This window comes from Drosophila suzukii, chromosome 3 (assembly GCF_043229965.1).
Source record: "Drosophila suzukii chromosome 3, CBGP_Dsuzu_IsoJpt1.0, whole genome shotgun sequence".
In the NCBI taxonomy this organism is placed as follows: Eukaryota; Metazoa; Arthropoda; class Insecta; order Diptera; family Drosophilidae; genus Drosophila; species Drosophila suzukii.
The window spans coordinates 66181425-66209215 of NC_092082.1; the positions used below are offsets into that span (position 1 = coordinate 66181425).

Below are 27791 nucleotides of genomic sequence, written 5' to 3' on the forward strand. Positions count from 1 at the left end.
AACGCCACTTGTCCACTCATGCCGAGTGATGACTGTGGGTCGGCGTTTCGGGAGTGCGTCAACCGTTTATGGATTACACGTGTCGAGCATGTCAAGTTCAAGTAAAACCGGCGGTGATTGAGATCTTAGCGCTGAAATATCAAAGGCAGGAAATCTAGACGGTTTACTATTGGCAATAATTAGCTAAATTCCATTTGGAAGCCAAGCAATTTCAAGTGCAACAAAAAGAGGAATGTCGATTTCTCAATTTTATATTTCAGATACCCGATAATGGATGGCTTATTGGGGCTTAGCCGCATTACAGCTAAGCTTTTTCATAAAAACTTCACGTTCTCGAACAAGTTGTGAAGTAATTAAAAAAATTCCAATGTTCAAGAATTTTTAATTTGTTTAACTTTTGATACAGTAATTATCTTGGTTAACAACATTCATCAATTATGAATTGTGGGTAAGGAGAAACAAAGGCAACGTCGCCAAGATTAGCTTCCGGAATAAAAATATATAAACTAATATAAATATTCAAGTAAGCAAAGCAGGATCATAAACTTTTCAATTTTATTTCCTGTAGACCATAATCATCTATATATATCTCATATACATTTTAAATACGTTCGGTGTTGAGTGCATATAGTTTTGCACATTTTTTAATTTCATATTGGGTAATTGGCCAAGAGTGGATGCCGCCGACATCGTTGGAAATTGCGCGTGAATTGCATAAAGAGGGCTCTTTTAGGTGAATTGGATGAAGGAGGCTAGAGCTCCTACCCGAGGAAATCTTCGGTGCCAAATGAAGCGTCCATCTGTCTGACATGGTTCGTTCAGAGTTAACTATAAATTATAGAGCAAATTATTCAAATGTATGAGGGCTATTTTTATTTCCGGGTCCTAACGCACGCACATCTCGAGCTGCTTTCATTTGCCAACTGCCTGCATGCCCAAACACCTTTCATGAGTGAATGTGCCAAATAGAATCTGACATTCAAGATCAGCGGAATGCTCATATCGATTAACAGCAATATATACGAAATAGCTGGCAATTAATAAATATTTCTAGACGCTTTTCAAATTTGCAATGCAATTTTTACTAGCATTTTGCTTTTAATGAGTTACTTTAAAGCTGCTACCTTCAGTTTAAATATCAAGAAAATAGTTCATAAAAAATGTTAGCCAGCATACTACGTAATTTAATTTGCTTCACATAGAATAACATATGAAATTTAGTCAGAACAGAAGAACATCACATTAATTAGCTAAGCTACAACATTTAACAATCGTTTATTCAATTTGTCCCTACATTTTTATTAAATTTATGTTAAACGCTTGCCAAGATTTTTAAATTTCTCACAGCAAGCGGATTGCTTGAGTGACGGTGGACTGGGAAATGGCGTGGGATGCATCCCTGGCGATATATTTTGGCAGCCAGTATTCGCAGAGGATATTTTTAGCTGGCCAAAAATTAACCTGAGTCGAATACATCCGTCAGCGGTACCCACCAACTGACGGGGAGAAAGGGAACCACTTTCACTTTCAAATGCACATGTCCCACTCAGCACTTATCGTTGTTATCAGCGCTTGTGCTCGCTATTTGCCCTTTTCCATGGCTGATGATGATCGCGATAAGCGGGTGGGGCTTAGGACCTTATCGGCCAGAGTTGCCAGGAGTTGCCAATATGAAGAACGTGACGCCCCGTCATTGTTGCACTTGGTACACGGAAAAAAAGATATATAAAAGTTGAGTATGATTCAATTGAATGAAATGTATTTCTGTGCTTTGCCCTCCAAGAAAATGTCAGTCAACCTTCTTGAAAGATTTTTCAAGTAAAAAATTAAGGGTCCTTTTATAAATTAATACCGTTTATAAGTGGTTGATGTGTATATACAGAACATACACGTTACTCGTAGAGTAAAAGTGTATACTAGATTTGTCGGAAAGTATGTAACAGGTAAAAGAAAGCGTTTCCGACCCCATAAAAAAATATATATTCTTGGTCAGGATAACTAGCCGAGTCGATATAGCCATGTCCGTCTGGCCGTATAAACACTGAGATCTCGGATTTTGTACGTACTATCAATACCAATTTTTATTTTTAGTGATTAAAAGTGATAAAAAATAATAATCAATATTTTGCAATTCAATAGATCAAATCAGCTGTTTTCACTAATACGCCACCAACCCGCTAGGGGCGCTATAGGCTAGTTTGCGCTACAGGCTAGTTAACACTATAGGCTAGAAGTGTTCGTGAAAAAACAGAGTTACTTTTAGCATACCTTCATCCCTCTCGCACCTTTAGCTGTGTAACGGGTATCTAATAGTCAAGGCCATCGACTATAGCGTTTTCTCTTGTTTTACCATTAGTTCCTATGATAACTTTTTTCCGATCGTTCATATGGCAGCTGTATATTATAGTCAACTGAATAACAAAACAGTTTAATTTAAAATTTAATATCAAAATATGATCAAGAGAACGAAGCTAGAATTTTCGACATTATTTCTCCGATCCTTCCTGCCTAAACTTATAATACCCTCGGCCAGGGTATAACTATTTCAAGTATTGGTACCAAATAAAATAGTAGTATTCTAGGATGAAGTCCATCTTCTCTCAGTGCAATCTTCGAAGTATTTAATTGAATTCGGGATGTGTTCGTGCTGCGTATGGTCCCGGAACCCCATTAAGCCCAATTGCCAATTGGCTCTGGCTTAAGTACATGAATGCTTGGCGAGAGAGATTTTCTTCGGCTACTGTGTAGGGCCACTAATTTCATACATCATCGGAGGGCTAGGGTTCCGGGATCCTCGGGCCCGAGCTCGGGAGGTGGTGGTAAGTCAGCGCTTTTGTCTTTGGGCTTAGCCTCCCTGGACAGACGGCAAATGCTTGCTAGACTGTGGCATCGTAAAGTTTTCTTCTTGCGCTTTTTACGAGCAGCCCGAAAATCGTTCACGTCAACGTTGACGGTTGATGATGACGACCCAAGTCGAACAACTACAACGACAACTGCGGCAAACATATTTATTTGGCTTTGCCCGCAAGGTTTTTGGCACTCGTAAAATTAAGAATGAAAAGGGCCAAAACAAAAATTTTCCAAACAGCGTGGATTTCTTTTCTTCCGAGTTTTCCCCCAACTTGGTTTTTACTGCCGCCCGTTACATTCGCGTTAATTGCTGTGACTGTGATATAAATCAGTTGATATGACGCCCGTGTCCTTTCAACTTTAGATACATCATGTGAAGGGGCCTGCCCGAAAATTGATTTTCGGTTCAACCCCCAAGTAAATTTTGAAAATCTGCTTTAATGTATGCGGTAGATAACGTGTATTTGCTTTGATTTTTAAATGGATTAAGATTGAAAATGTTATCTAGCAAGCAAAATAAATCATGATCAAAGTGGCTTTGCACTTATCACAATATTAAGTTTCCAGACAACACTTTTATAACATTATTAAAATTTTCTTTGCTTTACCTATATTTTAATACAACAATTTAAAGAATATTAAACCATTAACCCTGTAGAAATGTAGAGTAGCCAAATTTTAATATTTTTTGTTTACCTTAGAATTCTTTTATATTTAAAAAAAGCTATTCTAAATATCAAAGTCAAAAGTGCTTTTAAAGCACTATAAAATTTGTTTGCCAGAAATAAATGGGAACATAATTTTTATTTAATAGTCTTTTTATAAGCTTTTTTTCGCCTGTGAACGAACACCAACTGAATTAAATTTCTCATTGGACTAAGCAGCACACCTAGATAAACCCCACAGAATTTGCATGCCAAATTCTTCTTATTAAGATAAATATGTATTTTTATGTATCTCACCTCGTGTGCACCGCGAATAGAGGTAAATTCTTGCGCAATTGAAGCGACAAAAAATCCTAAAGTTAATGAATCAATTAAAGCGAAAAACACTGTGCTGCGGGCGTTTCACAAACCAGATTCGGATTTTGCATGGATATGAGAATAAAATCGAAATTTATTGCGCGTCAATTGAGTGATAGGCAACATGTTATTCGAATTAAGAAACCTGCCTAATTGTCAAACGGTTGTGGCCAGAGCGGCTGTTTGTTTTTTAAATATTTTAATAGCGTTGGCCAGTCAGTTGCATTTAGCAATTAGCGAAAGAATTGAACAAAGTGCACAATTTGCATGTAAGCCATTAAAATAAATATATTGAATTATGGCCCGGCAATTGGCGAGTGGCAAATGGCACGTGGGGAGGTGGCACTAAATATTGAGCATACGCAGTGATGGCCATAAATCAGACTGCAGAGATACAAAGCCATGCCTGCGGGCGGATCGTCATAAATCCAGGCTAGTCTCAAGACAATTAACGGTATAATTATATCTGCCGAGCATAATTGGATAATTTTGTTGCATCTCTCGAAATTTATCCTGAGGCCTGTCCAATGAGCAGGGCCCATAAATCATGGCTGCGATTGTGCCTAGCCCATAAATAAACCAGCTAAATTACTCGAAAAATGTGAATCTGTCTAAGACATTCTCGGCACTTAATGTTTCATTTAAATAAGCACTCGGCCAGCGTTGCGTATACGTACGGTGGTCGGTCGAGCATAACTGACTAGGGAAAATGCCATTTTCATTGCGCACTTTCTGTTGCCAGGGAGGCCCGTCGCAAACAATCGAGAGAAACCCGTGTGGCTTTCGAGCAGAGAGACCCACTGCAGTTTTCCCCGCCGAGAGCGTTGGAAATGCACTTCGAGAGTGCATTTGTTTGCGATTACGCCAACAAATTGCTTACACGTGCCGAATGCCGAGGACGGGGATGGGTCGGGACTGGGGCCCCGACTATACCTATAGTCACAGCTATATCTATACTATATCTGCCGTCAAGAGAGCGGATTCTAGAGCCAGACAGCTGTGGGTGGCCGCTGGTGTGCGTACTATATGTCTGCCATAAACAAATGCATTTGACTTTGCCTTCACACCGCACTCACACGAGCACAAGGTGCAGTGCTAGTTTCTTGTGTGCTCACAGCGAACTGTTTTATTTCAATCCCGTCCCTGGCTTATTCCACTTTATTGGCCAATAATGTGTCTTTTTAGTGGGTCCAGATCTACAGAATTTACAATGCAAAGGTGGGATAAAAAATTGTTACAATGGGGAAAAGTAAAATGTAGTACTCAGAAACTAGAAATGTATTATCTATATATTTTGTATTATTTTAATTTTTTAACCTATTCTGAGTTCATGCTTTATTTCAATCCCGTTTTATTCGCCTATAATGTGTCTTTTTAGTGGGTCCAGATCTACAGAATTTACAATGCAAAGGTGGGATAAAAAATTGTTACAATGGGGAAAGGTAAAATGTAGTATTCAGAAACTAGAAACGTGTTATCTACATATTTTGTATTATTTTAATTTTTTAACCTATTCTGAGTTCATACTTTATTTCAATCCCGTTTTATTGGCCTATAATGCGTCTCTTTAGTGGATCCAGATTTATAGAATTTACAAAGCAAAGGTGGCATAAAAAATTGTTATAATGGGGAAAAGTAAAATGTAGTATTCAAAAACTAGAAATGTATTAATTATATATATTGTATTATTTAAATTTTTAAACCTATTCTGAGTTCATGCTTTATTTCAATCCCGTCCCTGGCTTGTTCCACTTTATTGGCCTATAATGCGTTTTTTTAGTGGGTCCAGATTTATAGAATTTACAAAGCAAAGATGGAATAAAAAATTGTTACAATGGGGAAATGTAAAACGTAGCAGGCAAAAACTAGAAATGTGTTATTTGGAAACTTGATTATTTTAATTTTAAAACCTGCTATAAAATGGGATACAAATGTTAAGAGGTTTTAATTTTTAATCTTACGGGAATTTTTCCAAATATTACTAATAAGTACCACAATTTGAGATGACCATGGCATATGCGTCTAAAAGCCTTAATGATTGTCAATTTGATTCTGAACCCCCGCCCCTCAGATAGTAGCATCAAAGCGGAATGCCACTCTGAAAAATGCTGAATATAATTTTTATGGTGAGGTGGGTGGTTGGGCGATGAAACTTTTAATGCTCTCACATATCTGAAAATGTTTGTTTTATTTTTCCCTGGTCACTGCAAAGTGGGCAAGGAATCTCCCGTCATCGTCTGTGGTCAATTTTAGCGCCTGTCGACAGCGGGTAAATAAATTTCCCCCAGCTCAGACGTGTCTGCAGTGCCCCTGATAGAGATTGCTCACCCAGTATTTCCCACCCGTACCCCTACCAAACTGTCCACTACGTGCCCCTGTTGGCCTTATAATTTGAGATGTATTGAACAAGTCGGTTGGAGTGTGTTTGGGATGATAAATTGACAAGCTGATAAAAATGTTCCGGAAAAACAATGAGAGGTCGCCTCTACTGTGTGTTGGGTTTTGTTGATTTTCTCCAAGTTGGCACTCAAGAGCGCCACCGTCGATGATTTAAATAGCTGAACGACATAGACAATTTGTACATTCGACTAATTTGCTAATATTCCTTCGCCTTGCGAATTTATTTTTATACCTACAAGTTGTTACAACTGCTGAAATTGCTGAAATGTTAATGGAGAGTCTGTGGCCTGGGCTCATTAAAATCCATGACCGCGCTCGTAAATTTCGAGCGCAACACTCTGTGGGGCGGCGAAATTGAAATTACAAAATAAATCGCACCGTCTTTATAGTTGTCTGGTATATAGTAGTCTTGGCCAGGAATTTGTTGGAAATTTAAATTAATTGGCTCGTGGACAGGCTGTCAGAAGTTTTGACACAAAAAGTATGTCATATATACCGATTTAAAAATATGAATAATTTAAAATAAACCAGAAATGGTTAATTAATGATATAAATTATAGGACATATGACTAAAACAATGTATTTAAATTGCGGATATCGAGATCTTTTATTGATGTCAGCGAGTAATATTAGTAATCTTTTTAATTGATCAAATTAAAAGTACATTCCTTTTAAAATAACATTTATTACACACAGTGAGTGGTTTTTAATGGGCATCGTTAAATGTAATTTACATCTTGTGAGACATTGCTCGAACCTAATCTCAAATATAGTGACTATCACTTATTAAGCCGATTATATGCATTTTAAAGTGTAATAGTCTGGTTGTGCGAACATGTCACATATCCATAAAATCAGCACTGAGTAATCAATACCAATTGTAAAACTATAGGTAGTTTGGTTTGAAAAATTTGCTAAACAAAACTGACCAGTCCGATATAATTTCAATTTCAAATATGAAATGTTTTCACTTTTCCTCACTCGACTGCCTTGATTTTTGCCAGTGGGGACTGAACCGCCCCACGTGCCAACCCTTGGCCATGCGTGTTTGTGCATCGGTAGCGGTATGGGGGTTTGTGGAAATGCAAATACCCCAGTCAGAACTGTTATATATACACATATATATAGATATAAACACTTCGATATGAATAAGCAATGCAGTGGAAACTAATTCAAGTTCAAGGTGAATTTGGCCGACGCTCGCCGCTCAGCAAATTCGATGATGATAATAGCGAAGATGATGATTCCGTTCTTTCTGCAGCTGTCAATGTTCGACTTGCTATCCATATTATGCAATATGTTTCCACTCTCCACCCCGCGTAATTGAATGGAAATGCGCGCATATATAGTAGAATATGGTGTGCGCCGACCGAGTAGCCAGATACTTGGGGTTCAACAACCGCTCGAAGGTTGCATAGATAAGATGTGTAAACATCGCTATGCGAGGTTCGGGTGAACCATGACCTATCGTAGGATTAGTTGCATCGCTGGTATTTTTGCAATATACTGACAAATTATTATTGCTTGGATTGGAAATCGATAAAACGAACAATTTACATAGGTACATACATCATTGGAACTATACAAAGTAGTCCCTAGCAGATCTAGTTAAAAGTGAAATGTAGTTTAAACTGTAGGGCAACCAATTGTAATGCTATATTCACTAGATTCTGCTGAAACATTATCTCTCGCTATGTTGGTGATCTTTATTTTATGTTCACACGATTCACTCACACAGTTTTGGATTTCCCAGTATTGGTTTGACCGGCAGCTTGAACCCTACCTAGAGGATTGCCAAGATATGACATAAAATGTAAATGGCAACGCTTTAAAATTAAATCCCAACATCATTTCGCAGGCAATCACAAAAGCCACAAGCAGAGCTAATTAAATTATTTTGCCAAGATGTATAGCGAACCTCGGGGAAGTGGCGATCGGCGGTTGAGGACCCACCGGTTTAGGGCGATATTACGCTTCCATCTCCATGTTCATCTTCGTCTTCATGGATCTCCATCTCCATTCCCATCTGTTTGCTGCGCATTTCATGAAATTACGCGCTGTTAAAATCAACTTAAAAAGACTCCACGTAGTTTTATGATTTTCCTCTCCAGCCAACGAACAAAAAACAAAGTTGTAAATTATAATTTTATGTTTGAAATCTCAAACCAATAATGTGGAGCCGCAAGAGTCTGCGAAAGGGTAACCAATTGGCAAGGGGCATATGATCTACGACCCTGAGAGATATGTGGTCTGCATTGGACTCATGTGGAAAATCAAGATTCGGCTAAGTAAATTATTAATTCGCACACAATGTGTGTATACATACAATACACTGCAGAAAAACAAAAACCATATGTGTGAAAAAACCGATTAAGAAATTAAATCAACAATAAACAAATATTTAGGTCACTGTTTCGAAACAGTTTAAGATGTGATTTAAAATTGTTTTAAAATGTTATGATTTTTACACTAAAATATCAACGAATACTTTTTAAAGAGTTTTCATATATTTAAAGCATTAAGATTACTTTGACTGGGACTTTGAAAAAATTGTATAATATGTATATAATTTCTATTATCATCTACAAATTGCAATGATTTTTAATGGTTTTTTCGTATATTTTATAGACATTTCCCAATAAAGCTTTGTCTTGGACTTTGGCGATACTTTTTTTCAGTGCTTGACTTAGTCTTAAGTCGTAAAGAACCTAACAAAAATATTGTAGAAATTGAGCAAAACATCGTAAAAGAAACTCAGCTCAGGCCGCTGCAACTCAGCGGCGCGCAGCTCATTAAATGCGTCTGCGCAACGTAATTTGCCTTTGAGGCGCGCACGTTTCCAACGTTAAGTTCCTGCGCAGGTTCCCGACATATTCCCCGTATCGTTACACCCCATATACCCTCCATATATGCCTCCCCATACTTCCAAGACTCACTCACACATCGGCGTGCACCATACACGTTTACGACACAGCGCGACATTTACAACTTTGATGCCCAGGAACGAGATGCAAAAAATGTTTTAGAATTGTAAAAATGTTGAAAATAAATTAAAAATGTGCTAAAAATTTCGAGCAGCCGGTAAGAGGAGGAAAGTGGGTACAGGCACGGCCACTTTTATGAGCCTCTTTGCGAGCATTTTGGTGCTAGTTAATAGCTCCTATATATATGCGGGAATAAATGCGTGTGGGCGAGGCCGAAGCTTTGCCATCGTTTCGAATTTAATGAAGGCAACAAAAACCGATTTTCAAATGGGTCTGAATACATGAGTTCTAGTTTAATGCATTAAGAACTTCTTAGGCCAAGGGGGCTCTTCATTAGGACTTCCTTATTAAGTAAAGGTATTTTCAGGGCGGTATTAAAAAGATGGGGATATTTTGAAATGATTGATTGCTTCTTTATTTTAAGGAATCGATCTAAACTGGCAGTTAAGTTTACTATCCCTAGATAAGCATAGTGATAAAGAACCTTAAGCATGCGAAATAAAAAAGCACTATTTCTTATATTTTGAGGCTCGAATCTATAGGGGTATAAAAAATCGTGGGTATGTAGATCTTAATTGTACTTCATTCAAATAATATTATAACAAAACAATGAAAGTAAAATTTACTATCTTTACAGATAAGCATAGATTTTTGTAGTAAAGAACCTTAAGCATGCGAAATTAAAAATAATATTTCTTATATTTCGAGGCTCCAAATTATGGGGGTCTAAAAAATGTTCTTAACTGTGCTTAATTCAAATAATATTATATTTACTTTGACTTGGCTGTATAGGTACAACAATCTATTTTAACGCATTGTAACTCGAATCTGTTTATAGAGCCCCAATAGTATTTTATGATCTATCAACCTTCATATCATGCAAGTTGATTTAGACATCATATCCATATCCTATCTAAATCATCTTTCGATGTGACAGGAAGCGCCACATCCATTAAAAATGTTTATGCACAAATGTAATTTATTCACTCCCAGTTTAAATGCTCGAGTTTGCCCGTCACAAATTACCAGCTATTTACGACTTCTCAGCCAAGCATTCACACTTGGACCAGAACTGGCCAGACTTGGAGGCCACTACTCCGGCTGGAAGAGCAGGTATCCCCGCGTGGTCACTGGTCAGTATCCATTAATGTAAATCAACGTGTGCAATTTCGTTTTCAATGCAACAAGCGGGGGAATTCGGTTTTTTTTCTCCCAGCCGCTGAATTGGCTTAAAATTGAAATGGCAACAAGTTTTTAATGAAGTGAATGGAGTGCACCGGAGTCCAAATTGCTGGACTTCTGATAGACAAGAGCGGTGGAGGTGGAGGCGCCTGCGAGTGACAGAATGGTCGCGTGTTGAGGGCGTTGGTCGGCTGTCCGCCGGCGACCGAGAACCGTGGGTTGTCTGTGACCGAATATGCAAATTCACATGTTTACTTTAATGGCCATCGACATGCTCCACGTTGTCGGGGCTCCTGGCCATGGCCTATCAATCATTGATTTCTGGACATTAAAGACCGTATTCAAGACGAAATAAAGCCGTTTAGCCGGACGCCTTCAGTCAGGTCAAGATTCGCGCCGTGCATCAATCAGTCTTTATGCTTTTGGCCAACGATCCGATACCGGTTAGACCAGCCTGGAGTCTTGGCGCTGCAGATGCAGATACATTTCAAGCAGTCCAGAGATAATATCGAACATGACCAAACAAAGGTGTGTGAGCCTGCAATGATTACACCCCATTAAGGGCGCCCAGCCCCTTGCTTTGATTTGGTAATTTACGAATTCGAGGATCTGGCATATGGCATACCAAACGACCATCATTCGGCACAATTAGCCGGCAGAGGAAGTGCATCGGCATCGACATCCGCACCGGCATCGGCGTAACCAGAGGAGGTGGCCCAAACGAATGGCTAAGTTGCATGGCGAACTTGTTCTCATATGTGCGAAGTGGCTGAGAACAATGCATACTAATGAAGGGGGGCTGGGCCGCAATCAGTTAGTTTTTCGCATTCAGTTCGTACATTTTAACCCTATTGGGCGGATCCAAATTAAGATTAGTTGGTAAAGTGAATTTGAAATTTATGAAATTCTGTGAGTTGAGCAGCCGTGACGGTATTCCAAAATATTTTACAATTTCACCCAATAAAGAGCAATATAAATACAAAATCTAATTTAATAATTTGCATATTTTGATGATATTTCCTGCTCTTTACAGACAATTGCCAAAGTGCAAATAGGTTGAACGAATCACAAACTGCAGTCAATCGAACAGGAGCACTGAAACAAATGACCAATACTCTTTTATTGTTCTTCCTATCTTTTTTTATATGGACTAATTGGCCTTATACAGTATCAAATGAATTTAATAAAATTCTAAAAACATGATTAAATTATTCTTGTGCATTATTAAATTTATTTATCCTCTGCTCGAAATAAAATGTATCTGAGAGCATTTTTTGCTGTGCATGAGGTGAGTCCCTTATTCATTTCGCTCATTGGTTTCGGCACGTATAATGTTGCTGTTGACATTCCGCTTAAAATAAAGATGTTCCTTAGGCGAAGCAGCTTGAATTTCGATCACTTGGGAACCGGTTTCCCCTGCGGCCTGTAATCAGCTGATCAATGTAACTATTTATGCACCTAACTGTTTGCCCCGATCTCTGTATAGCCAACAGGCTAGGGAAAACTGGCTAAAACGAACTGGGCGGTTGGCTCATAAGTTCTGGAAATTATTACTGACAGTTTTGTAGCTGGAAGTTTAATTGTTGGGATATGAAACCGAATGCATAGCATAAGTGTGTTGAAGAAGGGAAAAAAGATGGGAGCGTGAAGAACGTTGAACTTGTTTAAGATCACTTTTGCATTCAGCGAATAAAAACAGTTTTATGGCTAAATAGGTTACTTTTATTGCATGCTTTTAATTACTTTGTTTTGCATAAATAAAAATATAAAATTTAAATACGTGCATAAAGAAAGAAATATGCTCAATAAATATATTAGGATTAAATAAGAAAATACTAAAATCATGTTAAAGAACTAAATAAGAAAACAATGTAAGCATGTTTTTAGGATATACTTAAGTGTTTACACGCTTACCAATTAATTAAATTGTTGCCTTTAAATAATAAATACGTTATAAATATTCAATTAAAGTGTTTTCTAAAAAGTTAAAGCAATGTGAATGCTATTTACCTCTTTATGCTCACACACTAATTCTTCGCATTTTTTTGCCTGGTTGTTTGCTTTTCTAATTAAACCACCCTGTTTTTAAATCGCAGATTGGGCAATCAATCCCCAGAAGATAATATCATTTGCAGGCGCAAACCTCTTCCGATTTAGCAATTGATAACTGCTAGCACACATCCGCAAAAGACCATAAATCATTTTCGCCCGCGGCAAGACCAATCACACACTCGGTTTATAAAGTAAGTTCTTAGCACCTTTGGGCAGATGCCTGCCATAAATCTGCGAGTGCTTTGCTCGGCCGATCCGAAATTCCAGTTCGGAATGAGAGTACTCGCACTCATATAAATCTGCCCCAGGGGAGGGGCAGGTTGCAACTAGCGATGCAGCGAACAATGCCTGCCCCAAGCCGCATCATAAATTGCGTGTCTGTGGAAATGTAAACACAGTCAAGTCGAAGGCAACCCGAGACGGCGTCCGATAACTAAGTGGCAACAGAAAGTCCCAGTGCCGGGGCCCCAATCTTTCGGGGGGTCCAACATTGTTGTTTTAAGCAGTCCCTCGCATGCAATTACACCATTTGCAGCAACAAGTTTTTATATGTAAAGCTGCTCAGCCGGCTTCATAAATATTTAATAAATTTAATAAATTGAGTGGCAAAGAATCCAGCCCGCGGGAACAATTATGTGAAGTACCTGCCTGTTTTAATAATACGAATAAAAGAAGGAGGCGGTCTGAACCATCCTGCTCAAACTTCTTGATCTTGTCAATACGGCTAGCGTAATTACATTTAATGCGTTCGGAAATGCGTTTTCTTCGCTCACGTCCGCTTTTGATAAATGACTCTGTTTTCGTGATTGGAAGCTCCTCCTCGCCGAATAGCACGACTTTTACAATGTAAAGCCCACTCTAAAACTAAATGTGAGCTTCAAGGTTATTAAAAAAATAATCTCGTTAAAAAAAAGCGAAAATAAAAAAATGATTAATTTAATGAATGAAAGCCAAGCTTTGAATGCATTTAAGCTTAAGCCGAATACCTCTACCAATCCTAATTTTTTACCGTGCACAACATATATTTATTGGTAACGCTCTTATACCCCATAATTTAACTCACTTAAAAGGCCGTTGAAACTCGCACATGCTAATTTAGTATTTTTTCTTGGCGTCCACTTCACGGCTTCAGAAATTTCAAACTTGTTCAAAAAACGAGTGCGAAATTTATGGCCCGCACTCTGTCAAGCAAGTGCTTAATTAATTGTTTTTATTATTTGCACAAATATTTAATATTTTGAATGATGTGAGAAAATAAATTTAAGTTTGTCCAGAAAAGGTGTGTCAAGCCAACGTTTTTTTGTCGTTCATGGTTTTTATATGTCTGAAAATACTCTTATAACCCCTAATTTAAGTCACTTATAAGGCAGTTGAAACTTCACACATGTTAATTTAGTTTTTTTGGGGGTCCGCTTTCACGGCTTCAGAAACTTTAAGCTTGTGTAAAAACCAAGTGCGAAATTTAATGGCCCGCATTTTGTAAATGCACCTCAATTGAATGCATCGGGGCTTAGAACTTCGGCTTAAAAGGGGGTTTGGTTTTGCTGAGAGCCCTGTAATTGGTGCCCTCTGGATGATAGCTGATTATGCCTGTACTCCGATGCAAATGACTTTAGCAGGTTGTAAATACCGCCAACAAGGAAGGCTTAAGCTTATTAGCCCTTTACCTCTGTCAGCTGCAGCTGCCGCGTGTTTAGGGCCACTCTAAAGGGTCCAGAGGCCAGTCGTCGAACTTCGACTACACTAATTTTCTGCTCGTAAAAACCACTTTAATTGCGAAAAAAGAAAACCATATTTTTATTGTTCGTGCTGCAAAAAAAAAGTATTTTGTGGTCTGTTCCCGGCTAGATTCTGGCCATATAATTAAGCTCCATTCCGGGCGAATGTAATCCCGACTTGGCGTAGTCCGCCAGCCAGCCCGATCCATCGCGAACAAAGTCCGGCGAAGAGTATTAAAAGTAATGCCAACATATTAACTGGAAATCTCGTAAATTATCCAACCAAATGACCTGTCAAAGCTGCCAAGCGCTGCTCCCGAGCGCATTTCTCAAATATGAGAAATAATAAAAATGCAAACTACGCTCTCCGGCTGGAAGCCGGCAAATGCGAGTGTGCGGGCCATTTGAAACGAAATCGAAAACAAAATCGGGCAGAATGTATGGGCCCACAATATATATTCCTACCAAAAATACATTTTACAACTTTATTTTACGAGCGCAGCAAAGTTTTTGTTTTTTGCCGGGGGTTTTTCAGCCGAATTGGCGGCACTAAATGTTTTAGACAGACAACTGAGAGATGGTCTGTGGGTCTGCGGGACTTTGGGCCTGGCCAGGAGCGCTGCCTGTCTTAAGAGCCCGAAATTAGCACAGGCCATTAAATTAATTAACTGAAGTCGAAGTTTATCGATTGCCGGTCATGGTTACCTTGACTTTGTGGGCTCGCCACCAGGGTCTGATTCTTATCCAGTCTCAAGCCTTTCGAATTTTACGTCCTTCCATTTTTATATTTATATTAAAAGTTAAGAAGTTATTCAACATTTTAATGCCATGACTGTTTTTATGTCCTGAGCTTGTTTAAATTATGTATGCCTCAGGCTATATGTATCTTCATGTATCTTTTATGCGATTCGGTATCAACATAAAGTGTGTTTTGCAATCACTTATTTTTTAATTTTCAGAATTTAATATTTGCAGCCAGGGAAGGGTTTTTAACATTAACAGTTAACGGTTGTATCCTTTGCTTCTATTATAAAAGATATTTAATTTAATTCGCGTGATAGTAATAAACGATATATGTAAGGTCTACTGACCTTAACAATAATATTGAAGTTTAAGATACATAATTTAGTTGAGATATACATATATAATCCTGACTTACAATATTATCTTTTTTCCTTTAAAGACACCTCCCAATCTAAAACCTCTTGTAGCTTGCAGTCTAATGGCAGTTTAAATCAATGACTGGTTTAACCAGATATTTAAAATGCACTAATCGAATTAAAGTGACCTTAACCTGGTGTTTTTTAAATTATCTTGAATGTAGAAAAACCCCAAGCGAGGAATGGCCGGCAGACACTAGAGCAATATATTGTTCTACCATATTGGCACTCAACCATTATCGGTGGGTTATGATACCCATCAGAATTAATGACAAAATGATACCCCTGGTGCTGCAACCAGTGCTGCAAGAACCGGGCATCCAGGACAGAGTGCCAAGTGTGTAACCTCGCGTCTGGAGGTGACTAGCGGCCCGCATGACTAATTCCGGAGTCGGACAGCGCCAGTGTGGGCAGCACCATCGGACCAAACTAATGAGCCGTCCGACTCGTTTTGGGGGGACTAGGAAAATCTGCAACAAAGTTGCCAGCGAGAAAACTCGATCTCGGTTCCTGTTTGAAGACGGGTTAGTTAACTCCCGGCCGGCGATCGAGATTACGAATAAGTTTACACGTTCGTAGACATCGGGGCCACAACCTGGCTACTGGAGACACAGACACTCGAGGAACTGAATCGGTGGAGCTGGAGGAGCTTCAAGATCTGGAAGAGCCTGAAGAGCTGGAGCGGTGTTCATATGATTGACGAACTGCCTGCAGTTGACAGTATCGACATCGGTTGTATTGTCTGCACTTATGCTAAACGATCGCCGTAATGCCGATCCATGTCTGGCTGCCATTACGGGCTGATAATATGCATAAAGCAGTCATCGGCGAGTGGAAAATGCAACTGTGAATAAGTTTCATGCCTGCTTAGCAGTTTGATGGATGGTCTTGTTGGATTGGCCCGACAGCTCCGCTTGTAATTGTCCGAAGATTATGCTGCATTTGTATGCCGCGTTGTGTGCCGATATGCAATTAGGGGAACGTGGTCAGCCGAGCGTTGGATGGTCCTCATGGCACCTGATTCGACGGATTCGGATTAGGGTTCGGAATCCACACCCCCAGACGGAATTCAGCCGCTAATGAGCTTTTATACCAGTGACTCCATTCTTGGTTCTTGGGAACAACGATCATAAATGCTAGTCCGAAGGAATCAACGGATAAAGTAATAGCTTGCTTAATAAAGGGAATTATTCATAAGCGGTCGTTTTTCTTCATTTATCCGTGTCTACAAGATTAAATGGCATAGACAGAGGTATTATATTTCACAAGCACTGAGGGTGTAGCTATCTCAATGTTCCTAAATGAAGACATGTTAGTCCTTAGTCATGCTAAGTTCTTATGCAAACTATATTTCAAGATTAAATGATTCAAATTCGTATTTTTTTAAAGTTTTAGCTTGAATTTGTAAACTGTTCCATCTTAAAATACTCTTTAATTTATGCTGTCTTTACTTATCAGCTTAAGAGTATCGCGAATATGAACAATGAAGTAAATGGCATGTTTCCCACACATAAATAAGGCTTAACTGCTTTAGGATCAGCCGATCAAATCACTTAATAAAGAAAAGGCGGCACTGGTGCCTTCAGGTGTCAACTGCTGACAGCTTGGTGTACCCATGTTAATTGATTATTTCATGCACCGTCACCGACGGCACAATGCCTGTCCTGCCAAGCATTTCCAAGTCGGATCATGTAGGGCTGAGACTCACGACTCTGTATTTTGAGGACTGTAGGCGAACTGTTTAGAAGAATTTTTTTTTACCTCCCAAATTAAGCAAGTTAATTATGTTTATCTGCGAAAACAAACTCTTGGGCCATCAACCAATTGAATTACCCTTGATTCTTAGGAATCCATCATTTCCTTTTAGACAAACTTTAAATTCTTTCGATTCTGAATGTATCTCATTTATACTATTAAGCAAACCAAATATTTTCTAAAATAACTACTACACAATTTAAAACAAAGTATTGCTTAAACAAAACTTTCATTAGGCACTTTACTTGAAGTTATTTCAAATCGGTAGGATTTAATGGTTGAATATGTTCACCATGGGTATCGATTAGTCGAAAGCGTTCGCATTAGCATTCCTGCTCGCATCTTTTGGTATTTACTAGTCTGGGCCCCGAGAACAACAACAACTTGATTAGGCCTTCTGTCGGAGGCGTCTCTGCCCCAGATGCCCACAGTACGTGCCGCGTCGCCGCGTGGCTTCATGGATCTGTCCTCGTTGCTCCCAGCGGCGGCATTTGCGGCCTATAATTAGGTGGCAATCATTTAGAGGCGCGAGATGCACGGCCACTCCTTGCCAGACTCCTCTGTGTGGATAGGCCCAGGATGGAAATGCTGTGCAATTTTCTTTGTGCTTTTCATTTCGTTTTCAATTTTCCCTCTGCACTTTACTAAATGAGCCATAAATATGGCTAGATACTTGCTAAGATCACAGATTAGGCAAGTTTCACGATTCATCATACAATCTTTAGACCCATGCTAGAGAGTGACTTTACATGACAGAAACAACTACAGACAACATGACCCTAACTAATTATAATGGACCACAGCAAGATTACTCACAGTCGGGACTTTGCTAAAGCGAACACCTAATATCATTAAATATACTTAAATTGATTTTAATACGTTGTAATTTATTTTGAGTAGCGTTCCTTTTAATACTCATAGCATATATGCTTGCTGAATGAATAAGTTGTTTACCGTTTTATTATATTATTTCAATCACGCACATAAAATAAGTAATTAATTATTTATAAGCATAAAAGTCTCCGTAATTGCTAAAACTTGTTTAAGTTCCGGATCAAATAGAACAAACCTATAATTACAAAATGTAATTAAAATTAAAATAATAAACAAATAATTAATAGTTAAAAATATAATTAAGATTAACAAACTCGATGGTTTTATGATTTAACAGCCGATCACCTTATGGTAAATTAATATACCACCATCAATGGACTGTATGGTTCTCAGGAACTTCAATTTATAAATAGGGATTCATATGAAGTTAAGTTCTGACTAATACATAAATTTAACAACCCACCCTATCAAAATAAATATAAATACCATCAAAACTATTATTTTCTGGATACATAATGGTTTAGTTTCATATTCTGATCCGAAAACGTCTTGCTAGAATTTAACTTAGAATTTTTCTATGTAGATGTATTTAAAATGCACTCACCCAAGGGCACATTGGCGCCATTCTTGCGATTGACGGAAACTGAGATCGGCAAAATGGCGGCGCCGGAAGTGGACGATGGCGAGGGCGAGGACGAGTCGCAGGAACCCTCCAGCGATTGGGCGGGCGTTGGCACCGTGCTCATGTGATGGTCGGCACTGGTGATCACCGAGGTGCCCGAGGACCTTCCTCCTGCTGCTCCGCCGCCCGAGCTGGCTCCACCACCTCCTCCTCCTCCACCTCCTCCTCCTCCCCCTCCTCCTCCCCCTCCATTGCTATTGCTGGAGCCGTTGCTCGAGGTGGCCGGTGCGGCGTTGCTGGAACTGGCCGCTCCTCCACCGGAGCTGCTGCTGGCCGGACCCACACTTCCGCCATGCTCGCTGTGCGGTGGCGATCGCAGCGTGGTGTGCTGCGGGGGAGCCTGCTGATGCGGATGTGGGTGGTGGTGCTGGTGGTGGTGGTGGTTGTGCGAGTGTGGGTGGCTCTGGTGCTGGTGCTGGGCCACCGAGGCGGCTGCGGCGGCCGCCATGTGGACGTGGTGCGCATGGGCATGGCCATGGAGGCTGGAGGCGGCCGTGGAGGAGCCCCCAAGATGGGAGGCCGGAGCCGACGGAGCTGCTGCTGCGGCTGCTGCTGCCGCGGCGGCCTGCTGGTGGTGCAGGACATGTCCGTGATGCGAGTGGTGGCCGTGGGCGTGATGGGCATGCACATGGTGGGCGTGGACGTGGGCGGGAGCAGCGGCATGGTGGTGGTGGCCCAGCAGGGTTGTGGTGGCCGTTCCCGCAGGCGGCACCTCGTGCATGTGCAGCGCCCGCTGCTCGTCCTGCGCCTGGGCTCGTCTCAAGGCCGTTTGCAGGGCCATCACCCGCTGGCGATCCGCCGTCAGGCGGCACTTCTCGCAAGTGCAGTAGCGGAACTTGCAGTACCGCTTGTGTCCCTTCAGGGTGATCTTCAGGCCGTGGTTGCGGCAGCGGGCGCAGTTGGGCGGCGTCCTGGGTGAAATGGAACTTCCGCTGGAGCTGGAGGCCCCCCCGCACACGTCGTTCTTCGAGTCGATCATGTCCGAGTCGGACATCGTGTCGCTGTTCCAGTTCTCCTCCGAAACCATGTCTGCAGCTTCTGGTATCCTTGATAAAAGTTCGAGTGTCTTAGTTAACTTTCCCGTGCTTTAAGCTAATTGAAAAAGCATTTTCTGCAAACGATTACTGGGTTTTTCTGGTTGAATCACTGAGATTGTTAGTTATTTAACATTCAAGAGTGTATATTAATAAAACTTGTCTTATGTGGGAACTTTAAGTATTAACGTTGCGATTAAATCTGGATTTGATTATGGATAAGTTTCGGTATTTATGTTTATGTAGATATTTGTCTGTAGATTACTGAGAAATATAAGACTTTAGGTTTCACTTTTCTGTATTTGCTGATTTACTTTGAATTTTTAAGCCCCTGAAATGAGAAGATGTTTACATTTGTTATTAAATTGATTGAAGAAATGTGGGAAACAAGTTAAATAGCAAATAATACAATTTCGAAGATCCTATTTTTGTACAAGTGCACTCTACACTCAGCTAATGAAATTCCAATTCAAACACCAGGCACAAATATTTATTTACGATTGGGAAATTGTGTTTTTCCTTTGTATGCTTGACCAGCGGTAGCAAACAATTTACATTTGTATTGTTAACGCCAGAAAATGTTTGCAATATTTTTGCATACACCTCACTCCGAAATAAAAGTTTAATGAGATCAGGCGGCGAAACTTTATTTCGATTGGCCGTGGAATATTGCATGTCATAAGGCAATAAAGTAAAAATAAAAATTTTGATACGATCAGCCACGCCCCATTTACATAAAAACTCGGAGGTTAGATTATTATTGGATATTAGAAACAACTCGAAGGCGGAGTCGGATATGTAGACAGTATCTACTAGATACATTGTATTGATAGAAGTAATGAATTTGTCACAGCGTCATATAATACTGTCTCAGACAGATCTAATAGGTGCGCAAAAAGCTAATGGGAGAGAGTGGTATAGAATTATGGCTGGCTTTTGACTCTTTAACCTGTCCAGCTATACTTTTTACAAAGTCTTTTTTACTAGATGCATTTACGTCACTCGGTTAATAATGTATTAAAGTAATATACATTTTTAATGGGAGACATATGATAACGAAAACTACCTTTTTCCTAACATAATTTTTGACCATATTCATCAACTTAATTAAAATTTGACTTCTTTCAAGAATGATACGAGTTCTGTCAAATATAAAAAAATATTCTTTAAAAGGCGATTCATTCCTTATCAGTTTTTGTTTTTACACAACATGTTCAAATTTTTTTTACGCCAAACTAATTTTTTATCCTTTGCAAAATAAAACTTTTAAACCTTAAAGAATTTAAAAAATTTAAAAAATTCTTTACGGTCCTGATAGGTATGCGAATTGATTAAACTTCAATTTATAATTACATAAATTTTTGAATATTTGTTTCCTTGAACTATTTTGAATTATAAGTGACGTGTTTTTAATTGCTAAAGACTTTCAAAAAATCAATTTACCTGTTTAGCGTATATGTATGTTGAAAGACTTTATATTTTATTTTAAAAATACTTTTAGTAATATTCGAAAATATGATATTATATTTTCAAACGATTTTTTTTATAAAGTTAACTTTATTTATTTTTAGGGTTTATTGATTGTGGTTAGAAATATGGTGTATTTGCCGGATTACTTTTGATGATGTAGTAGAATAAATGGTAGATTTAGCTTTTGGAGAATTTTGCACATAGCACTTGATTTACACAATTCCAATGATACAGTCACTCCAGCTGTATGTATTTAAATATCAATGAATAGTCGTCACACAACAAACAAAAAATCACACTTTAAGTGTTGCACGATCGCGGTCGCCCTGCAAAAAGCCGCCGGTGAAACGCGCGACTGAAGAAACCGACTGCGTCCAGTCGAACGATTAAGTCGGCAACGATAGGCAACGTGCAAAAAATCAATATTTATAGGGCTGCTTAGATCTGGTTTTTAGGCGTACAACTTCTCAAAAACGTTCCGCGAGTCGCGAGCCGAGCTTTTGCTGCTGCTGCTGCTGACCGATCTGAAATCTTTGGCATGCACAAGGCAACTCACATTGGGCCGCAAGACGCGGATGCAAAGAACTCAAAAGCGCCGAGCACAGCGGTCGGCGAGTGCGCCTGTATTGGTGCCCGGCCCGCGGGGTGCGACTGTGTGTGTGCGGCCGATGTTTGCCTGTGTTTGCGTGGAAGCGGGCACCGCCAACGAAACGGAACCGAAAATCGCATCGAGAGAGCAAGAGCAGCGCACCCAAACTATGCCACAGTGGTCCGAAAGTCCTTGATAATCCTGCGAAGCTTTGCTAATGTTTGAAGATGTAAAACAACAGTTTTTGATCGGTTTTTGAAATTTTTTTTGTTTTAATTTTTAGTAGTTTTGATGAGTAATCACACTTGGAAAACTTTAAAACCTTTTATAATTTCAGTTTTCGACAGCTTAAACATGTTGGGAATTACAGCGATCCAGAGTAGGCTAGGTAAGTATGAAACTTTAACATTTTCTTTTGTTTCAAAAAATAAGAAGTATTTTTAGTCAGTGATCATATTTTGAAAATTATTAAAGCTCTCAAATGCCAGTTTTTTTGTTTATGAATATAATCACTTTAAGAATATCATAAAGGAAGCTTAAACAAGTTGAGAATTACAGAGAGCTAGAGGCAGATAACTTTGAAAAGCTAATTTAATCTAAGATAATACTTTACCATCAGCGACAAGCAAATCATTATTAAGAACTTTAAAATTAATGTATTTCTTCTTTAGTAATGTTTTATCTTTAGTTAACCGTTTTTAAAAAATGTCTAATATTTCTTTTATTTTTTAACCAAGGTTATTTTAAAAAATTAAAGTGAAGTTATTTTTTAATAGTTTCTACTAATTCATGGCTTGAAAGGGGATTAAATATTTTTTTAATGAACCCCACGATTTGGGACCACTGTGCAGCGTCGACGCTGCGTGCATTTGGAGAAATGTGGGGGCTGCACACCAATACACCTTCGCACTCGCACATGCAGCACACACTCGCGATGACATAGTAGTACATAGTACTAGTACATAGGCAGCCTCACACACATTGGCTGGCTCTGCGGCGTTGTTGCTTCCGTTGTCGTTGTTGTTGTTCCGTTGCTCGCTGCACTTGTGTGTAGTTGTGTTGAAAAAAGTCGCCTTGCAACTTGTCCAAGTTCGAGTTGCAGTTCGAACGCGTTGCATCGACTTTAGCTTAATTGCTTTTTGCATTTCTGCTCGCCCGCTTTGTGCTGCGAATTTTATTGCATTTGTTTTGGTTATTTCTTCGTTCTAAAGGGCGTATGAGTGATGTGCATATTTGTAGATAGCACTCGGGTATTATGGTCTCTCGGTGGCTTGTGCACCGTCCTCACAAAGGGGTTTTCAAACATGACTATACAGCCGATAGCAACTACGTGGAAACATTTCAAGTGGGCTATTGGAACTGGGTTTTCGTTAAAGATATGGCCATGAAATCTGGTATATAGACTTCTTATCTAACTAGGTTGAATATAACACTACAAGACTGAAATTGGTTGCACTTCGAGGCTTATTTTAATTTAACAACGAAATACAGGATTTAAGAGAAAAACGGGGTCATACTTAACGACTTAAGCTGTTCTTCCTGTAAGCTCTTGAAACGTCTGTATAAAATGATAAATGACTCTTCATTAAAAAGATATTAATATTCTGGACAAAATTTATGCATAAGAAAATGGTAATTTTAAAACCTGTATAACCCCAACGGAACTTAATAAGAGCTTAATACCAATCATATTAATTATTCTATACAGATCCTGTTATTATGTAAAAAAAATTAATGTTTTCTTAATTATTAAAGGGGTTTCTTGAAGTTTTAGTTTATACATTTTAATACATTTTCCCTTGCTAGAATATTTTAAGTTTTCTGGAACTTGTTGAAAGATGTTCATTAATAAGTAACTATAAGTTGAATATATATTTTCATAAACTTTCGATAGGGAATAAAAGATTCATTCTGCATGTTTTATTCCATTTTCTCTACATGGGCTGGCGTGTTTAATTCGTGTTTAATCTAATTTGCACTTAGTTCGACATTAGAGTGGCTCATTGAACTTGCCAATACATATTCACACTTAAAATGTTTGACGATTGATTAGAGCCGAGTGAAAGAGAGATAAGGGGAGAAAAAAATGAGCAAAAAGAAATGCCTTTAGTAACTAAACATTTCAACCTTATTAGCTAGGTGATATGAAGTGTTTGTCTGTCTCAATTTCAGTTGCCCTTAATTACTTAATTTCGGAGTCTAAAGCGCTAATACCCTGTATTTAAAAGGAGGGTAAATTGGGCATGAAAGATGTGCTGATAACGGGTCTCACATTTCGTGCCAGCACCATATACCCGCCCCCTTTCTTCCTCCCAGTGGCCACGTCAAAATGTTGTTACTTCGCCTCTGTGTTTAAAAAATGCACACGATCGCTTATCTTGCATGTCGCCTCTAATTTGTATTTGCGGAGAGACCCGGAGAGAAAGAATCGCTTCGCAGAGCCACTCGAAGAGAAAGACCCGGGGCCTATCGGTAGAACGGCGATTCAATATTTGCTAATTATGTGACGGGCGACTTGGGGGGAAAATGCAAAATGTCAAGGGAATCGACTTTTTAGTCGCGAAAGGAGAAGCGGATTAAATTGATTGCTGGTGAGCATAAAAGACGCGCAGCTTGTGCATTTAATTTGTCTAAAGCGGAAGAGATCCCGATAAGAGCCCACTTCAGGTTATTAATGGGCCAAGGGAAACTTGGTGTTATAAATGGCAAACACGCCTTAAGTCGTTTATATGATAATTGCAAGCGCGGTGCAGCTTATAAAATATATATTGAGAATGTACAGATCATTATGACTTTGCACTCAGAAAAATATATTTCAAATTATTACAAAATTCTGACTGGGATATAGCATTGATAAATGTTTTGATTTAATTATCATTCGTTTCATTCCATTAAGTTATCAAACAAGAGTGAGAACGCTAAAGTCGACGGTCTCAGATACCCGTTTCTCAGCTAAAGAGAGTGCGGGGGAATGTAGATATGCAAGCAGCAAAGCAACTGTTACCAAAACTGCACACCCCGCAACAACGCCACCTAGCGTCGATTCCTTTATTTGCTTATAATGATGGATGGTCCGATCTAAGCATTTGACAGTCGAAAACAAATCCGCTACAAAATCTTTAAAGACTTGGGCGCTAGACAGGTTTAAGCGTTGTGACCGTTAACATAAACTTGCGCTGCGAAAGAACCTCAAGAATTTGCATGCCAAATCCCAACTTCTTAGCTTTTATAGATTCTGAGATCTCAGCGTTCAGACAGAAGGACAGACAGACATGGCTAGGTGGACTCGGCTAATGATCCTGGTCACGAATATATACTTTACTTTATAGAGTACGAAACGCTTTCTCCCTTTTATTCTACTACTAAGAGGTATAATTAAAAATCGTTTTCAGGCTATAGACCCTTTCTTTTATAGGTGCAGTTAGACGAAAGCCAAGCAAGTGTTATATGGCCGTTTTCGCTCAGTTTCATTCATAAGAAATTAATCATGATCATTGCCATGTGCAAATTTCCTTTAATTTATACAATGTTCTTCATGTCAGTCTTCTTTTAAAATTATAATAAAAAGTGAGCTTAATAACTTAGTATGGGCTATCTCATGTATAGTTTCTCTTCCGTATAACTCATTTCCAAGCGAAATTAAGACTTGATTATATTTTCATGAGTGTAGAACCTCCCGGATAATCGATGGTAAGCTTTTCTAGTGTCAAAAACCGGCTTGTGCTGAACTTTCAATTGAATGCGAATATCCAAGCCTTTGCTGCGTAGTCTTGGACAAGTCGATTTCCGCATTTCGCATTTGCATATCCCTCATAACCATTCAGACTTTGGTCCAATTTGCCTTATAAGCACCCATCACAGGTCTCCGATCACCTATCACCGCCCCCGCAATCCCAATTGGAATTGAAATGGCAATCGCCTGGACCATCCTAATGGTGTCTTAGAAACCCGTGGCGCTACGCGGGAGTCTCCCGAGTGCGGCTGTAAAACACGACCTGTTGCTCGTTTCCTGTTCAATTTGGTAGTCAGACAATGGCCCGGTCCCCTGCCCCTGCCCCTGCCCCTGCTATCCAGCCCCCCGCTGCCCCGGAGACTTCATACCGCGGTTGTAGATGGCAATCGGGGAGCGTACCTGCCGCTATCGCCATTAAGGCTTGTACACACGAGCATTTATGTCAGGCAATTACAAGGCAGTTTGCAACGCCCCCGAAGCAGGAACAAAAGGGTGGCAAAACGGGCAGGGGCAGGGGTAGGACATTTGGTAGCAGACGCCGAGCGGTCATAACTATAACTCATTGTTCACTTACCGGGGACAATGACAATTGCATGCACTCGCCAAAGTATCTGCGGGTCCACTACTAGGCGTAGTATCTGTATCTGCATCTGCAATCTGCTCCCGTGCGGTGTGTTTTGCTCTTGGTTATGCAAGCACTGTGAGAGAAAATAGCACTCGAAGCGAGAGATCGGTTGGGATCGGATAGAATCGCGCAAGACCGAGAACGAGAGTGAGAGTGTGGAGCCGGTGGAAATTTGTTTTTTTTTCTCACATTTGTATCTTTTATTTGTTTTCTTAAGCCGTACAAACTGTGGCCACAAACGGCGTTGCTTAGCATGGCACTCGCGATTCGACTTGGTTCCCTGTAGGTCCGCGCATTCTAGAGATATTTTCGGACTTTGCACTGTAACTAAGAAAACTATCGCACAGAATTTCGGACCTGATTCCGCTCCAGTTCTGTTCTGTTGAGGTTCAGATTGCGATTTCGAGCACGGATCGCAGCTGAGCAGCGCGCACACGAGCGCAAAGGACGATCGGTGCCAGCAAACTGGTTGCGGAGCCACGAACCTCTGGGCACGACCAGTACCAGTCCGACTAGCAGACCAGCGAAACCCACAGAAAGAGTCGGCGGACAGGCAGACGGACTTGCAGGCGGACGGGCGGACCTAAAACTGAGCATGTGTCGCTGGCACAGAGACGGGCCCACCGACTGACGCCGCCATGCTCTTGCTATTTGCACTCCGGTGCACCGCGAAAAAAGAAACGATTGCGGTCGCAACCGACCGGCACGACTGCTGGATGTTCTGCACATAATCCGATTCCCACATAATTCGACAGAACTAACATGGGAAAAAGAGTTCAATGTATACTAATTCGATCATAATTAGTCCTCTATTTTTAGGTTTAAATAGAAGGTGGTTCACACTATTTCTTTTATCAAAAAAGTATATGTTCTTATGGAGGCTGTAAGTACTCGTAGAAATGAATTACAAGAAGTATACAAAATTGATTATTTTCTTTGAATATTAAACTTTTTGTTCAAGTACTTCCATAAACTCACACTTGATAAAATATACCAAAGTTGTGCTAAAAAGTATGCTACAAAAAAGTTTTGTATCCCTCATTGCGGATACTTGTTTTTTACTTTCAAAATTAGTTGCAGACTTGTAAGGGCTTGCCGTGGTTTTGACTTATAACTGAAAAGGCAGATTTAAAAAAAAAAAAGTAATCTAATCTCTAGAATTTTGCAATACGCCTAGGAGAAAATAAATAAAGTTGCATCTTATTTATTTTTTTACCTGACACATCTCTTGGTGATAGTAATTTTAACATGATTTGATTCTGAATCAAGTTACGATATATGATAGATATTTATTATATTATTTTATATTATACTATATTATATTATACTATATTATATTATACCATATTATATTATATTATATTATATTATATTATATTATATTATATTATATAAATTAATTTTATGTGTATGTTAATATTTATTATTATATTAATGGTATATTTGTTCCCGACCCCGAAGCCTTTTGTCAAACCAATAAGCTCAATAAAAGATTGGAATTCGGAGAACCCAAACGAAAGCATCTTGGGAGCGAAACGGGTCTGCGAGAGCGAAAAGTGCATTTGCCCCATTAATTAGAGAGCATAAAAGCTGAAAACATCGCTCTCCCAACCAGGGCTCTTCATCTCTTTGCGAACTTCTCTTAGAATCCGCATGTGTTTTGCCAATCTCTGCGAGAAACTCGGGTGGAGCAACTTTGTT

General features: G+C 39.5%; 1 protein-coding gene and 1 long non-coding RNA gene across 4 annotated transcripts in view; both read right to left on the reverse strand.

Moving 5' to 3' along the window:
• Nucleotides 1-26686, reverse strand: part of dsx (transcription factor doublesex) — a 50544-nt gene extending 23858 nt beyond the window's left edge. Inside the window, exons 1-2 of one of the 3 annotated variants that reach the window (XM_065866224.2) lie at nt 26040-26686; nt 18562-20004 (exon numbers count right to left, since the gene is read on the reverse strand). In XM_065866224.2, the coding sequence (XP_065722296.2) occupies nt 18562-19666 (1105 nt within the window). In that variant the 5' untranslated portion in view covers nt 19667-20004; nt 26040-26686. Of the gene's footprint in view, nt 1-18561; nt 20005-21116; nt 21705-26039 lie in introns of those variants that run through there. The other 2 variants (XM_036819329.3, XM_065866225.2) reach the window with 2 other exon arrangements.
• On the reverse strand, nt 544-1698 carry LOC136117083 (uncharacterized). The gene is made up of 2 exons (XR_010654323.2): nt 899-1698; nt 544-828 (listed from the first exon to the last, which is right to left on the reverse strand). It is a non-coding gene; the product is annotated as an uncharacterized lncRNA (long non-coding RNA).
• Nucleotides 26687-27791: the final 1105 nt, after the last annotated feature.